A 17017-nucleotide genomic window follows, 5' to 3' on the forward strand; every position below is an offset into this window, starting at 1 on the left:
GGCAGAGGGGAGGGAGGTGTCTTGGCTGGCAGCACCAATATGGTGCCTGCCCATCACCTCATCCTCAACATGGCGCACATCACCTCATCCCCCACATGGCGCCCGGTCCCCGTTTTGAAAACACAACAAACAAAAAAAACCCCACATCATTAACTGAGCTGAAAATGACAATCTACAAGTACACCAGAAGGCCAAACACCTCAGGGACAACATGTTCTGTGTCCCAAAGGCTTATGTAAATAAAATAAAACCCAGGCAGAAAACAGCCAGGAGTAAATTTAGCCTGGGCATCGATAGCTCTAAAGGTCATGAGGACAGTTACCCTTGCACTCATAGCAGGGGGCTAAACTGCCTCAAGGTGGGTTTCAGGAGGTTTCTGAAGGCTTCTGGTGCAGGGGTTTCCTCTAGTCCTACATACAGCAAGAAGAGAAATGGGTTTTGACATTGTTTTCAGCAAGTAGGAAGGGCTCCTTGGTATTTACCTGAGATATACATGGTTCCTGCTGCACCTGGAAAAACATCAACCACTGACCCGCAACCCAGGGTCACTTAGGTATCTCGTACATGAAGATGACACTCCGGAATTTCAATTTTCCGCATTTTACAGACAGGTGGCTTAGACAAGTTCACAGCAGACTAAAATAAAGCTTTGATATTCCTCCCGGTTCTCTTTGTGCTCTGCTTTTATCGTAAGACCATCTTTCATCTTACAAGCCAGTGCTACTGCTTTCATTCACAAGAGATGCTTTATTCCACTAATTACACATCGGTGTGATTTTAAAACAAGGATTAGACCCAGTTGCTGGAATATTAAGCTATAATCCTTAATAATGATATTTAAAGAATGTAAGACATTTAAAAATGGTATTTTAGGATCAATCTATCAATCTATCGCATGCTTGTGTTTGTGAACCCATATGTCATTAAGTTTAAGTTTTCAGGTGTTCCTTTCTGCAAGGGAGCTACACAACACAGTTGTGAAGAAATGCAATGAAAACAATAGCTGAGCAATGCAGTGCTTCAGGGACAGGCCCCAACACGTTGGTTGCTTTTTTCCGTGTCACTAATACATCAGATGCCACCTTTAGGGAACAGAGAAAGGCTGCATAACACCTTCAGAGAGCTGTTAAACAAGCACCGTAACACCTTTTATATGGTTTGTAGGAAGCAGCTGACACTGTCAAGAGTCACTAGGAATAAGGTCCAGAGCTGCCAGTCCCCTGTCCCTTTCCATAAGGAAAGTCCCTATTTCCTTCCCAAGTGCTTGGTTACGGTGACACTGATAGAACAGAAAACGTGATCACATCTGTGCAGAGCCCTCCCCTTCCCCTGAAAGCTCTGCCAGAACAGCCTGCTGTTCGAGACACAGAGAGACAGAGCACAGTAGAGTAAAACCCTGCAATGCCTTGGCAGGCTTTCGGGGTCAGTGCTAGCCCACGGTCACCACAGTGGGGGCTGCCCACTGAACAGCACCCTCCAGCAGGTCGCACCCTGCCTTACCTTTTGGACACAGCAAGCCTCTCCCTCTGACAAGGATCCCAAAGTCCAGAAAGCCATGCCAAGGATGACCAGCATCACAGCAAGCCCGGCGCAGGATGCACAGACTGAGCCGACACTTACCTCCAGCAGCACCCGGCACAAGCTGGAACAGAGAAACAGCCACCGTGTCCCAGGGAGGCACCCTGGCCGTGCGTGGTATTTATCTCGTCTCTATCAAACCGCAGCGTGCGCTGTACCACCAAGGCAGGGATTCAGCTCCGTGGCAGTAGCTAGGCGTCTCTTCTCAGCTCTCACTATATGCAATGGGAGGAGCAAGGGGGATTGCCACGGTTCACGTGGACCTGCTTTGCTCACAGGCAAGAGCAGCTTCAGGATTCTTGTCACAACACCTTTCACCAGTACCAGTGACATGCAATGCTTGAATCTGCCTTGAAACGTAACGCTATACTATCTGAGCTACTAATTACCCTCTTGCTGTATGCAAGCATAGATTTTAATCCCTTGCACAGCCAAGAAGCTCAGGCTGGCATCCCTTTACAGCTAACTCCTGTATTTACCCAGAGGAAGCTGATGAATGAAATTCAGAAGCCTAACATGCTGACAATCCTATCCATCCTGCCTCAGGGATAAGGCTCTCAAAGAAACACTTGCAAGGACTGCATTTTTTCCTAGCAAGGACTGCATTTTTTCCTAGCACACACCCATTCTCTCCAACTACCACCCATTTTTTATTTTTCACCCAGCCCTACAGAAGGCTTGCTGGCTACAAACTGGCAGTGGATATTCAGAGAGCAGTTTCACCTCCAGCATAGCCTGCGCAAGCAGGTACAAGCCATCTCTTCCAGAATCACAAGACAGGAATGGACAGCTTTCTAAACCAGTCAAGTGTGGCATGTCAGGAGAGGTAATGTATAGTGTTTCTTCCTTAGGGCCTCAATTTCATAATTGGGTAGATGTGAATAGAAAGGTCCTCCTGTACGGTAAACCTGCACCTGCTTTCCCTTACAGTCACCCTCAGTGATGCTGATGCTTCCTGATCAGGGTGATCCTACACCAGTGAGTAAGCTTCTCCCCCACTGCACCAGCCTGCACTGGAACTACAGAGTGGAATTGCTGAACTGATCGACAATTAAGGAACTTCAAGATAAGACACTTGCACAGAGTTCTACTAAACTACACAAAACATTCAGCCATCATCTTCTTTAAGACTTAGTTCTCTTTTCCTGGTTTGTCTCGATTTTTCCCTTTGTAACAGAGATGCTCAGAACAATCTGCATTAGTCAACTGCAGCAACAATGTTGTGGATTAGCAAGTTATCAAAAAGACAAAACAAACACCGGCCACACATATCTTGAAATATTTTTATTTAACAAAAATAGCTATTCAATTAGAAACAAGCTGAAGGGGTCCTACCAACAACATCAATATGCTTACAGAATTTCATAGGCATCAATAATTCCACGTACAGTCACACTCTGACACCTCATCACCACAGCAACAGCATAACATAAGAACAACATCTAGGTGTAGTTTCCATAAATAGGCCTGAAGATGTACACAGTGTAGCACATCACTATTAGAGCTGTCACAATTTCATGACTTTGGTAGAAAAATTTATTGCTGTAATTCATTAGTTCCTTAAATATAAGTTGAAAATTAACTGGGTTGTTCCCCTTCAAAGATTTATTCTATGTATGAAAAGTGCAATTAAAACTGAGCTGCTTCTTTCTGTCACTTGATACAAGTGCCATGCATCCATGCCTCATCTCACATCACAGCTGCCATCAGGCCAAGGAACCCAAAGGACAAGGTATGCCCTTACTACCCTTTCTCAGGCCAGCTCATCAGCTAGCATTTCACAGCTTCAGATTATTTTTTATACAGTAAAGAACAGAATATATATGTAGTTGGCTTCAAGTTTCCATTTCAGGATAAGGCAGTTAAGTTTACACATACAAGTATAAATAAAGCTGAGCCCCTAAGAAGTTTCAGAAGGCAGCCTGCTGACACAGTGAAGCTTTGGGGAGTGCACTTCCCTGAGAAGCCAGCCTTAGAGAGCTCCGTAGACCCCAGAGAGCACATCCCAAACACATTAGTCATTCAGCTTGAGTCATAAAGGTTGAGGCTCTCAGAAATGATGAGGAAGATCGTATCTGTCCCAGCCAGGAGAGAAAAGCTGTGACATCTCCATGGCATTAAACAAACCAAGTAATGAAATGAAGCTGCTTCTTCAGGCTGACTGGAATAAACTCCAAATACCACACAAAGAGAAGGCATGGAAAGGAAGCACACTGCACAGCATGTTCTCCCTTCCAGTTCTCCCATGCACTTAAAACTACAACCTGCACAGCAACTGGGACAGTTTATAGGCCATGACCAGAGTGCTACAGATACCTGTTGCTGTGCCGGTCATGATGCCTGAGTACCCAGGTGCCCAAGCCTAGGACAGCTCTGTGCAACTCCTTCAGTGCTGATGCAATTTGGAAAAAAAAAAAAAAAAAAAAAAAAAAAAGCATTTTAAAAAATAGATATGAGGCAAGTCCAAAATTGCTCAGACTGGACAAAAGAAAATAAAAAAAAACTCTTCTCTCCGTAAACACTTTTTTTTTTTTTTTTTTAAAGTGGAAAGAAGAGGTAGAACTAGTGGATAGAGACCCACCAGAAACAAAAGCATTTTAAAAAGGCAAGAAGCAACAGATCAGCAATCAGCATTTTTCAAGGCCTCCAGTGTTCATTTTGTTAAATACAGTAACTGAAGGTGTCTAGTCACTGCAGTCATGATTCTCTGAGGTTACAAAGAACAGCTTAAAATCCTGCAAGTCACCTTCCTTCTTGGTGCTACAATCACATCCACCTTCCCACTGAAATAGCCCAGGCTTCTGCGATATGAGTCAGTGACTCTAATAACTGCAGGAATCTGCAGACCTAGAGGACAAAGGCAAAGATGCCCAGCAATTCCGCAGCTCAGCATCCTGCCTACTTGAACTCTCCCTAGGCTTTCCCTACAGCTTTACAGTCCCTTGGGTGCAGACCTTCACAGCACAAGTAGCGCCGCTGGCAGCCAAGTTAGCGCTGTCACAAGTTGCCCCAGGACAGTTAGATTTTTGTGGAGGTGGCATGATCAGCCATGGCGAAGCTCTGACAGCAGGGATAGCAGATAAGCTGCAGAAATAATATTAAACTAAAAGAAGCATGTGTATATGCAGAAATGTAAGTGTATGAGTCCTCAAAATAGAGTATCCAGCATCTCAGGGCAGGCATGGCAAGAGCACTGGCCTAAGGCCACCTCCTCTCCCAGGCCCAGGTCTCTCCACAAAGAGGTCGAGGAGAATGCCCTCACCACAGCAGCATCTTAATGACAAAGAGAGCAGCTGTTTACCAGGCCATCAAAGCTGCCTTTTCAATGACAGTCTCCAGATGCACGACTTTAGACTAAAGCCTCTCAAGGCTTTCATTTTTTGAGAAAACTTACTGTTCTTTGCTGCACATCCATATATGCAACAGAAGAACAAAAGGCATTTTAGAAAGAAGATATTTGTTCTTACTTACGTAAGACCTAATACATTTACCTTCTAAAATGTGCTACTAATATAGTATAAATATGGATCAAGTACCATTAAGGTGACTGCCTTGGGAAGAAAAGGCAGAGATTAAAAAACAGACCTCTATCTTCATACGTAGCCACTGAAGGTCTTCACTTGGTGCACTAGTGGCTTTCAGGAGATCTGCTTGGCATCTGCTCTTGTCTTCTGTAAGCTCTAATAATAGTGTATATGCCACTGCCCAGAAACACCAGGGAGATAACCGCAAAGTAAGATGCATAAATCATGAACTGCAGAGAAGGTGAGAAAGAAAAAGTGGTTAAACAAAACAGTTACCAAATACATAAGAAAGTTAATTCATGAGCTTCCTTCCTCTTCAAAAACGTCAGGAATTAGTGAACATTCCTCTGTTGGCAAACCCTTGACCCAGAAACTGGTGGCTGAGGCGCTTTACAGCCTGTTTCACCTTCCTCCCTCCCATCCGTAAAGCTAAAGGAGGTTATCGTACCTGGGTGAAGATGTCCAGCCCAAGCCCTCTGGCATCCACAACAATCAATGTGAGCAGAGTCTGAAGTGCTAAGGCAATGAAAGTATTGACCCCAAACACCAGGGCGTACCTCTCCACACTGAGATTTGTAGCGATCTGGAACCTGGAGAGAAAGGGATGACCAAAAATGTAAGGATGGGGAAGAAGCAGGGAACAAGAATATGAGGGACATCTCTGTACAAGACAACTGTGCAACCTAAGGAGTCACATAGATTGGTCCAATATTTTCCACAGCTAAGTTAGCTTGCACTGACAGTGTGTTTTGAGAAATAAGCTCATGACAGACTAGCAGGAGACCTGCAGAGACATCTAAACGGCTGCAAAAACTTGGGAAGGTCTGTAGGTTCCAGTAAGACTGAAACATCCCCGTCTGATGCAGCTACAAAGGGCCTCACCATCCAGAGAAGGTGCAACACCGTCTAATCTCAGAGACCTGTTGGCAATCTATGAACATCAGCCTACTGCAGTGTGGTTCGTAACCTCCTGCATCCTTCTGACCAGAACTCCCTTTGCAGTTACCAGCTTCAACATCTCCCCTCAGATTGTGCCTGGGCTGTCACATAGCACTGAGTATGTGTGGTTGAACAACAGCTGTGTTTTCCTTCTCAAAGACAGGAGTTACATTGACATTTTCCTACACACAGGTTAGCAAAAATTGATCCCACAATGTAGATAAAACCTTGTCCTCTCCTTATCTGCTAACACTTCAATCCAGCCACATTTACAAAACAAGCGGCACTATCTAATATTTAGAAATAGTCACATTAGTGTCATGAGACTTTTGAGCCTGGGCAGGCTGCCAACCAAATACACATCTCCATGCCTCTGTTTCCAACCTGAATCAGAACACAAACCCTTGCAACAGACTTCCAGACTCCTGGCAGGTGAGACCATGCTTACAGAGACAACAGGCCAGCTTTCCCAACAGTTGTCATCTCAAGAGCAATTTACATTAAAAAATACTCACGTTGCTATTGTGATTAGCAGCATGTAGATAATTCTGAAGACAACATACGATGCGTAGCACACCCAGATGTTGCGAATAGTGTCCATGATATATACAGCAGCAGCAATAAGAAAGGAGAGGAGGGCAAGTGCCACTTCACCCCACAATGCCCAGGATGTTTTTATATGGCCCACAACAAACACTGCTACAGCTCCTGTGAGTGAGAAAGAAACCATAACTTGTTATTGCAATTCAAGTAATTTGGACACTGCGGATTAGGAGCTGTATGGCCTCTGTTAGAGAATCATTAACGAAGTGAAAGATATTAATGTGCACACCTCAGGAGTTCTCCTTCCTGACCTCCCCTTTACCTGGAACTGTGCTGTAAGTTCCCATTCGCATTTCTGGCAACAACAGCAACAGAAATAGGTCAGTGGTGACCCCTCCTGAAATCTTCTCCCTAGCTTCGTAAGTACAATAGCCCCATGACTCATACCACTGCCGCTGACTGTAGAGGTATCAGCTGGGCAGAGAAATGCAAACCCTGCTTCACAAAAGCACCCAGTTAATGATTTTGTGGTGCCTTCGGATCTACATTCACTGCAGGTGGGGACAAGAAGACACAATCTATTTTAATACACAGCTGTTAAGAGCTCTCAACTCAGGAAGCAGGAAAACCTGCGTTTACTGTCATCTTCACACCGGGCTGTATCAGTAAGAGCATGCGTTCAAACCCCTCCTTCTACCAGAATGAAGCTTCATTGAAAGCTACTGGGGCTGTAAATAAGAAAAAATAAATAAATCTTTCACCGCTAACTGTGCTTGAACAATCCTTTATAATCAAAACAGGTTTGTACCTCCTGCTGGATTTTAGAAAGGTGGGGTTGGGAGGAGAAGACAGATCACAAGGTGAGCGGCATGAATTATCATGCACATTTCAAGCAGTAGACAGGGTCCATTTCATGCACTGCTGCAGCTCTAACTTCTGAGAAACCAAAATACATATTACAAGTAAATTCCTGTTCCAAGTAGGCTTTGTTTTGCAAACAAGCCAAAGAGCAACTGATAGCATAAAGATGCTGCTGCATACAGCAAACAGCATGCTGACAATGGGAGGTTCACTGGAGATCTCTGAAAAACAGGATTGTATTCAGCATTTCACCACTGTGCAGAAGTGCCACCCAGCAGCATTTATGCTTTGTAGCCCTCGGCTGGCCTGCTTTCTTGGAAACCCTTCAAGTACACAAAAGTTTTTTTGTGTACCATCAGTGTACCAGCCGGCAATCCTGTCAGATCTCACAACAACCTTCCAGGCTAGTGCAGGTAGCTGTGCCAAGGACAAAGAATTTATTCCCTGTCCCTCCCCCTCAACTCTTCTTTCCAGTGCCTGCCGTGACATTATCAGACTGACATTTTGTGGTCTTTGGAAGCCTGGAGCCCCTGGTAGCAAAACCCTCAGATGCAAAAAACAGCTAGGTCCTAGAGCCTTCTTTCTACTGCCTCAGACATTCAGAAACTTGGGGAGAGAGATTCTACATCTCACTCTGGGGATTTAGTGGCAACTCCAAGTCATACTCCCCATATGGCTCAATGTTATACCAGCCCGACACCTAATTATGAAAACTTAATCTGTGTGCTGCAATTAGTTACCTACAGCTGATTCAGTGGTTCCCATCCCAGTCTGATAAAGGAATGCCACAGAGTCCCAAGAAGCTGCAGGGACACAGCTACACCATCAGTTGGCCTCACAGCAGAGAATAATATTTGTCTTGCCCAGGACAGGAAGCTGACAGCCACATGAGTCACCATGCTCTACTCAAACCCTTCTACCAGACACCACAGCTACGGGCAGGGATGGCAACAGCATCTCTCACGAAGGTTACTAGACATTGCTCATAACAGACCACAGAATGACCAAGAGCAAGGACAATGGCCAATGGGACCTGGGATTTCCAATAAAATACGAAAAGTAAGGAGCATTCATGTTCTTCTACAGATCTGAGGACTACAGCTGCACACAGATTTATTCAAGGAGTCATCCATCTTCAAAAAGAATGCAATTCAAACCAGATTTGGTGCAAAGAGGGGCCTGTAAGATGACAGCAAATGAAGAACTTCAATTTACTTAAGAATAGGTAGAAAAGGTGGGTGCTTCACTGGGCGCTCACTTTCAACAGATCACTTCTAGTCTTGTTATATATTTAAGGCTCTTTGCTGAGATTACTTCACTAAACTTCATTTGTTCCAAGTAATGAATCTGTCAAGCAGAAGGATTTTTTTTTTTTGAGCAGCTCAGGGACAGAAGCTAACTTGCTTTCAGAAGACCTCACCCAATATAATTCAACCATTTACAGTAAAGACAATAGAGGAAAAAACGAAGTTTGTTTTGTGGGAAAACAACAATTTCCATTTTCCTGGAGCTAAGTGCCAACAACCTTTCCTTCCAACAGGGCCACTGTTCATAGGATTTGAAAAGGACCTTGACATCACAGATGCTTATAACAAGCTTTGAAGAATATTTCCTCACTTTTTTTCCCCAATCTGTCCACATCTGGCCATGCTATAATCCCTTAACATAATAATTTAATGTGCTCGGTAAAGACTTCTGAAAACCTGACACTGCCCTCTGAAGATTCCCTGCTTTACAGACCATGCTCCAGTCGAAGCATGAGCATCTTCTGTGTAGCAGTGACCTGTGATTTCTGCACCCACAAACTGACTTCTTTTGCTTGATACAAATTCTTCTCCTTCCTGTGGCCAAGGCAGGATGGTAGGGGAAGCTGTATCAAACAAGAAATAAGAGCCACAAGATCACACTGTGATAGCATATGACCACATGCTATTTAAGTGCACTCCGAAGATGATGATTCTGACCATTAAATAAAGGTGGTGACAGGTTCAAACACAGTTAACAATGGGTGCTAGTCCAGCTACTAGAGCTATAAATGAGTCTCAGCTTCCCACTGAACTCCAAGAGGGGTCTGAGCATGCCAAAGACAGGTTCCAGGCCTTGCTTGTTTGGGTACCTTGGTTTCTTCTGCCCCAAGAAGGTAAAGTTCACAGCACGTGGAGGAACAATGACTCCATCAAAGAAAAGGAACATAGTAGAGCAACACCTAGCCAGCCTCTGCAAAGATACATTAGCTATATTAAAAGAACTATTGTCCTAGTTCTGGTAATGAAACAGCATTAACTTATTAAACAATTTTTTTTTTTGTTGACGGACCCACCTGGCCCTTTCAAGTCAAGTGACTTCTCATCTTAATAGCCTTTCTGCTTAACACTGCTGAAATGACTCTGCAGTGGCTCACGCGTGCTTGTGCACGCACAGGAAACTTTCACGTGCTCCCTCTGCGGCCAGAGAAAACGCAATAAATGCACAGGACCCTTAGCCAGGCTTTGAGTGGTTAAAACAAGCACAACCCCAACTTGTTTCAGGGCTGCAGCTACAGCGACAGCCAAGAAGAGTCGATCACACAGCTGGAGCCTTTCTGGCAAATCATTCAGAACAACTGACTTGGGAGGTTCCTTTAAACACCTACAAGCTGGATTACAGGAACCAGGGCTGCATGCAACAGCAAACTCTGCACCGAGTGCCACACCACGCGTGTCAGGGAAGACTCTGCCCAAGTGCAGAGATTCCCCTGCCTGCATGTGTGGAGGAACCTAAGACACTTCCAAATCATGTGCTGGTGGCCCTGAGGGACATGAGGCATGTCTCACAGCAGAGCAGGAGCCACGTCAGCAGCTTACCTAGCAGCGTTGAGGCGGCCTCCACGCCACCATTGTAGATTTCCGTGCTGTTAGAAGGCAGCACCATCTCCCACAGGCCCTGAGCGTAGTTGATGACCTGGAAGTAGCCACAAGTGGACAGTGCCCACCGCACTGACCAGCACAGCATGGTCCAAGAGGAATAGCACTGCAAGAAGTCCCGCCAGAGATCCTTGAGCACCTTCACGATGTCTACTTTCTGCTCCTGCATGAAGAGGAGGGAGGGGGAGAGAAATGTTAGTCTCCATTCACAAATACCACACACCAATCCATAATACAGAAAGGAAGGGGTCGGTCTCGAGCACCCACTCCACCTCCAGCTCTCTCACACGGAGCCATAGCTGCTGGTTGTTAGAAGTGCCATGAGAGCAACCAAAGAGTATCAGAAAGAAGAGGCACAGGCCCATTTTTATTTTGAAGAAACGGGTTCAGAAAGCCAGTCACTCAAATCACAGGAAAAAGCACCACTGACATTTCATTTGTTAAGTCCTGATCCACATTCAGCCAAACCAGGTAGCATGGAGAGTGTGGAAGTGACCAGATGAGGGTATTTCTCCCTCATAAATCAGTCAATTTTCCCTAGCAGTAGCGTTCAGGAATGAATTATTCAAAGGAGCAATATCATTCCACTACTCTATTCCTGTTAATGTTCACCAAGGCTCTTAGAGAGGTATTGCCTGGGGATCTGCAGAGAAATGAAAGCTCCTTCCCTCAGACCCTGTCACAAATGGCAGCTCTTGTTTATGCAAGTGCTTTGACAACTCAGTGAGACAGAAATGAATCTCTTCCGGATCTTTCTAGAAAGAGCACTAAAAAGGGGGGGGGGGGGGCAGACCCACAAAATGGTTTGGAAAATTTTGAAAGCAGGTCAGTCTTGGCAAGACGGGATGGTGACAAATGAAAATTGCCTTGTACATACAGGCTGTTAGACCACTTTACACCAGATCAGCAGAGGAAACGAAGAGGTCTTCACCTTGTAGACAAAGCTGCTAATTGTGTTTGTTCTGTGCACACGCTCTTTGCGGACAAGCAAGACCCTTCTCACATGAGCCTGAACAGCAGTTACTTCACGTGGGCCTTGACAGAGCTCCTGAGCCCACCCAGCATCAATGGGTAGCTTAAAATAGCTTAAAATCCCTGCGGGATAACATACGGAGCTGTCACAGGACTGAGCTACTGCACACTGAGCCACCACACAGCCAGTTTTGGAGCAGCTTCCCCATCAGCAGCAGCTTCATGCTCTTGGCAGCATGCCCTTGACCCATGGGAATCACTTACCCTGTGCCTTGGAAAGAATATTCTCCTCAAGCAATAAAACTTATTTTAAGGCATCGCTGCTCAAACTCCTAACAAAGACCGCAGCCTAACTCCATCCTGAACTCCCTTTTCTCCACCCCTCAGAGTCCCACCAGTTTCTGAACACCTTTATTAAATACCACGCGGTCCCTTTGGTGCTTTGCCAGAGGCTTGCTCTGGATACTATTTCTGCAAAGCCCAACAGAATGACTCGGAAAGAAGTCAGCTCACAGCGAGCCAGCTTTAGCACATGGCTCCCACGCAGAAGGCTTCACGTGAAGCACGAGTTGAGGTGCAGAAAACCAGGGAAGGTAACTGCCACAGACACTGCAAGCACTGACTCAGCAAACTCGATGCGAGCAGGTGCCCGCTGAGCCAGAAGGGCCCCATCAGCCCTCCTATCGCTCGGCAATGCCTCACTTCAATTATTTGTACAGCCTCTAATGCACGTTCACCAAATGCAGTTGCCATTACCTTAGTTAAGACTACAGTCGGACACCAGTGTTTCCCAGCTTTCAGCACCTGGTATGACCACCACCAAAGCACAGGTACCTCCCTCCCCCTGCATCCTCCCCCTTCCAGCATTAATTTTGAAGCAGCTTTGCCCCTTGCTGTGTGAGAAAGATAAACAGAAGGGGAAGATAAGCGACATTCATCCCTTCATCATTCCTGGCGCAGTGGCAGCGGGGTTGGAACTAGAGGATCTTTAAGGTCCCTCCCAATCTGAGGCACTCTGTGGTTAACAAATACCATTCAGCATATGAGTTTGCATGGTTAAAGACATTTTCTTTTTTTTTTTTTTTGTTTTTTTTTTTTTTGTTTTTAATCGCCTCAGCAAAGCCACTCCTGCCCTAAAAACAGAGTCTGCAGAAACACATACATGCTAGCTCTCGGGTGGCCACACAGCTCCCTCCTTGGCACCAGCACCAGGAGGACAAGGCAGGAAAGCACCGTTCAGGTGCTGGCACCTGGGGACAGCACAGAGCAACAGGCCAGAGGGAAGAGCCCTCAGCACCAGCCTCGTGCATTCAGGCTTGCTGCTGTGCCACTCTGTCCTGGCATGTTCTCCTTGCTTCCCACCAGATGACAAAGCAAAATAAAGACCACCCCTCTTTAAAAATCTGTATACTTTTATTTTTTTTAAACACCTTGCCATCTCAGCAATTGGCTCTCGGCAGGCTGTGCTGGATGGGGCAGGATCGGGTCCCGGGAATGTTAATGCCTTTAATTCCAAGTGGCAGCTGAAGGAAGCTGAAAGCAGCCCGGGATGCTGCCCCCTCAACCCAGCCAAAGCGCAGAGCCCCTCTCTGCTCCCCCCTTGTCAGTGAGCAAACCCCAGCTCTGACACATGCACAGAGCAGCACAGATGCTCTCTTCAAACACATTAAGAAAAAAAATTCCCCCAGCTCCTCATTCCTCTCAATCCAGGGACAGCACACCTGGCCCCACACCAAGTGCTGGCACCTGCAGCACGCTGCTCTCTGTGCAAGCTGTTGTCTGTAATGAACGGCCCCAGGACAGCTAGCAGCCCTCTGGGGACTTTTGCTAGAGGTGACATAGCCCAGAGCACTTGGCATAACCTGTGGTGTGCTCATGGGATGCGCTGAAATTATTACCAACAGTATCTCCTGCAAGTTACCCATGCCCTGTCCCTCTGTAGATAACCAACACCAGTTGTTAGCACTCCCCAGAACTGCTGCTGTTTCCTCCCTGGACTAGCGTCCTTCCTGAACTGTAAGTTAAAATCCAGTTGCTACACATCTTCTTACTACACAGCTTACACAACAGTTGAAGGAACAAATGTTTTCAAGATGTGGATGCTGGAAGAGTTGCTTTTTTCCCTACGAGTCACAGGCATACACAGAATTTGGACAAGCACCGAATTTCTAGTGCCCCGAGATACTCCTGGCATTGAACAGCAATTTGATACCCAGAGTTTTAAGCAAATCCTTGAGAGGCATGCAGAACAACTTCAGCAAAACCTTGCTGAATGAAAATACCATGCCATATGAAAATACCATGCTCTAGCAGAGAAGGGAAATCACACGGAGATTTTCCTGTACCATAAATCAGGAAGTTGTGTAAGTAAAGGGATGCTTTTTGCTGTTGGATATTGTACCTCTCCTGCTGTGTGCACACATATACACCTAGGCATGCATGACAACCACGTGAGTATTACATCCTCTTTTGAAGCACACCCAGGGCACAACTCACCTGTTTCTCTGCCGAGCTTCCCTCCACGTTTAAGGGGACTTTAGTCTCATCCTCCCAGCCCGGCGTCCTCTGCACGCTGGGCTGATCTTGGACAGCCGCTCCGTTCTTACAGTCCATGACCTTCATCTCCATGCTGAACGGCTGACTGGAGACGTGGTGGAAGAAAAGGCTTTTCCGCGGCATCGGCAGGAACCAGGCCGTGCCGAAGGCGATGGATACGGAGGTTAAGGAGATGACGTTGAGGCTGAAGAGGGACCACCCTGCCACAGACACGAGGACCTGCCCAGACACCGAGCCCACCGTGTAGCCCACCAGGGTGGCGCTGCGGCAGTAGCTGGTGACCTTCTGGTACAGCTCCACGTCGACGACGCTGTAGATGTAGGAGTAGTAGGCGACGTCGGTGGCGGTCCCCACCCCGTAGAAGAACTCGAGGAGCTGCACGGCCCGCAGCCCCTGGGCGTAGAGCAGCATGAACCAGGTGACGATGAGGCTCAGGCCCTGCAGCAGCACCACGGGCTTGTAGCGCAGGTAGTCGGTGGCCAGGAACACGGGGAACAGCAGCGCCAGGTAGGAGTACGTCCACACCGGGTAAATCTCGTTGAACACCTGCAGGAGGAGGAAGAAGACAGGGTGGTAAGACGCATGGCCACCGCCCTGCGAGCCGAGCCGAGCCGAGCCGAGCCGCGGGCACCCGGTACCTGCGTCTCGGAGAGGTTCTTGTGCGGCTCCAGCAGGTAGCGGGTGAGGAAGGGCTCGGAGGGCCGCACGCTGCAGAAGAAGCCGTAGGCGCACAGCAGCGCCGTGGGCAGCGCCCAGCAGCAGCCGGGGCCGCCGGGACGGGCTCCCCGCGGCACAGCCATGCCGGGCAGGGGCCGGGCAGGGGCCGGGCAGGCAGCGCCGTGTGGCCGCGGGGCCGCCCCGTGTCCCCGCGGTGTCCCCGCCTGTGTCCCCGCCGCCGCCGCCGTCCCCGGTCACCTCCCGCCGGCGCCACCAGCCTCAGGGCGCGCCCCCGCGCCGCCGCTCTTCAAGCCCATTCGCCGCCGGGAGGGGGGCGTGCCCGCGCGCCGGCTGCTGATTGGGTGGAACCGCCTCCCCCCAGGAAAGCCGGCCAATGGGGAGAGGGGGGCGTGGCGGGAAGGCGTGGCGGGAGGAAAGCACGTGTGCGCAGGGCGGGGCGGGGCGCCCTGGGAAAGGGGCCGGGAGAGGGCCCGCTGGCCCCAAAACTGCCCCCAAAACTGCCCCGTCTCGCCCTACCCCTGAGGGCACGCACGAGATTTTCCTGGGAAGGATCTCTGCGAAGAGATCAGCCTCCACCTGCTGTGCCGGTCCTGCCTTGCCTGGCCCCGGCTCCTGCAGTTGCTGTGAGAGAGGGAGCGGAGGGAATCGTAGCAGACAGGGTGCTGGCTAACGAATACCTGGATTATTGTATTAAAAACACATGTTGCTGAATGACTTTGCTTGCTCCTGTGCAAATTAACCGAAATAAGAAGTCTTGGGCCCCTCACAAAGGATGGTTCCTGACAAAAATGGGGAACCTGTCACAAGAACCATCTGAAACCAACCCTGTGGATTAGACAAGGGCCAAGGAGCAGCTGAGTCTGCACAAAGACATGAGGTCACCTAGCAGTGATGAAGAGCTATCAGCCTTCATCCCCATGACCCCCGCCAACCACCACCAGGAGACACTACACAAGTGCAGATGGGAGGAAATGACTTCTTGGAAATGACTGAATGGAAATGACTCCTTGGAACTAATTTTAGTATGAAGCAGGGATAGGTCATGCATGTGTATAGGCGCACTGGGAAACTTCATGCATGTGTAACTCTTTACTGCATATAACCAAGGCAAGTTGCCGTGTTGGGGTGCGCATGACTTTGGTGGGACTACCCCTCGTGCTGCCCAACACTGAATAAACACACCTAATTACAGTCTTACTGATTGTGGAGTCCGTTTTCTGCACGTCAGTGAAGCTTCATCCAGAACTACAGTCCTCCTCCAATCTATTGGCTGTACTGCTACTCACTCTACCCTATGTTATCCCTTACCACCCCCTACTAGCCAACTCCTTCACCTCTGTGTTGCCTCCCTTTGATCTCCACCACGTCGCTACCACTGCTATGGCTTCCTACTCTGTACCAACAGTTTGTTCTCCGAACTGTTGCCTTAGAAAGTTCACATAAGGGGTCAGGGCTCCCACTTCTGCAATCACATATCCTGCCTTCTAGCTGGGGACAGCACGTGAGGATGCAAAATTAAAGTCCTTAGAAGACATCTGACTACGCACAGGTGGGCAAGCAAGAACAGGTTCTTCTTGAACCCAGAACAGATTCCTTTAATTGCAGGATTTTATTCCTATTTCCATCATTATAGCTGAACACATGTAGCTACAAAAGGTTCTAGGTTAATAAGATTACTCAGCTGTGTAAAACCCAGCCAACCATTTTAAACATTTTGGTCCTGTATTGTCTGGCATCAGTGGTTTGCTGCTTTCTGGATGTCTTCTGGGTCCTGCAAAATTTCCTTTCAGTTGCCCTCAGGCCATTGCCTCTCAGCAGTTTCATGCCCTCTTTTGTTTGCAGATTTGTTAGGAAGAAAGAAAAGATGACAATAGCCACTTCAATGTACTTCAGCTTGAAGCAGAACTCTAAGTAGAACAAATCAGGTCTTGCTAGTAGTACTGGTTTCCACCCCAGCCATTTGCAAGGAACTGCTTATCTCGTAAAATAGCATGGTTAGGGTGAAATGAGACAAAATAATGACTGATAGACAAGTTGCTGTGGGAAAGAGAACAGAAATGTACAGTTCCCTCTCACTTATCTCTTAGCACCCCCTCTGTACTGCTGGCATGTGGCTCAGTAGCAGGTAAGTAAAGCCTGTGGCACCTGCCTACTGACCTGGGCCATCGCTTCGTGCTGAGCAGGGGCAGAGGGAAGGAGTGAAACCTCAGAGTTCCCATGGCACATCCTGCCTAGGGGCAGCAGCTTGCAGGCTGCTCACAGGATCTGATGGGCAGCCTCTGTCCTTTCCAAAATAGCAATCATCTAGAGTAGCTCCACTGCAGCTCAACACATTTACTCGAAGTGATACAGACAGTAGGCAGGGTACCTAGATTTGTCCTCCAAAAGCTGTGCGAGAAAAAGAGCAAGCAGATTTCTGATTGAAGCACACCGGGTTTTCCCAGGGTTTCTTTTGTTCTCTGA

At 47.7% G+C, this 17017-nt stretch overlaps 1 protein-coding gene across 1 annotated transcript; it reads right to left on the reverse strand.

Moving 5' to 3' along the window:
• Window positions 1–2847: 2847 nt before the first annotated feature.
• Window positions 2848–14792, reverse strand: SLC19A2 (solute carrier family 19 member 2). Its single transcript, XM_084292073.1, has 6 exons — window positions 14515–14792; window positions 13817–14422; window positions 10289–10511; window positions 6557–6749; window positions 5551–5692; window positions 2848–5332 (listed from the first exon to the last, which is right to left on the reverse strand). Exons 1-6 carry the CDS (start codon window positions 14674–14676, stop codon window positions 5207–5209), a joined length of 1452 nt encoding a protein of 483 aa, XP_084148199.1. The 5' UTR covers window positions 14677–14792; the 3' UTR covers window positions 2848–5206.
• Between the last annotated feature and the right edge of the window lie 2225 nt (window positions 14793–17017).

Source organism: Netta rufina (assembly GCF_964035555.1).
Source record: "Netta rufina genome assembly, chromosome: 1".
Lineage (NCBI taxonomy): Eukaryota > Metazoa > Chordata > Aves > Anseriformes > Anatidae > Netta > Netta rufina.

Excerpts from the sequence above, each read along its gene's own strand:
- SLC19A2 (XM_084292073.1), bottom strand. The coding sequence starts at position 14,676 with ATGGCTGTGCCGCGGGGAGCCCGTCCCGGCGGCCCCGGCTGCTGCTGG. Across the intron at positions 14,423-14,514 it reads AGAACCTCTCCGAGACGCAG|GTGTTCAACGAGATTTACCC; the intron begins GTACCGGGTGCC and ends CTCCTCCTGCAG. Across the intron at positions 5,693-6,556 it reads CTGCTAATCACAATAGCAAC|GTTCCAGATCGCTACAAATC; the intron begins GTGAGTATTTTT and ends CTTTCTCTCCAG.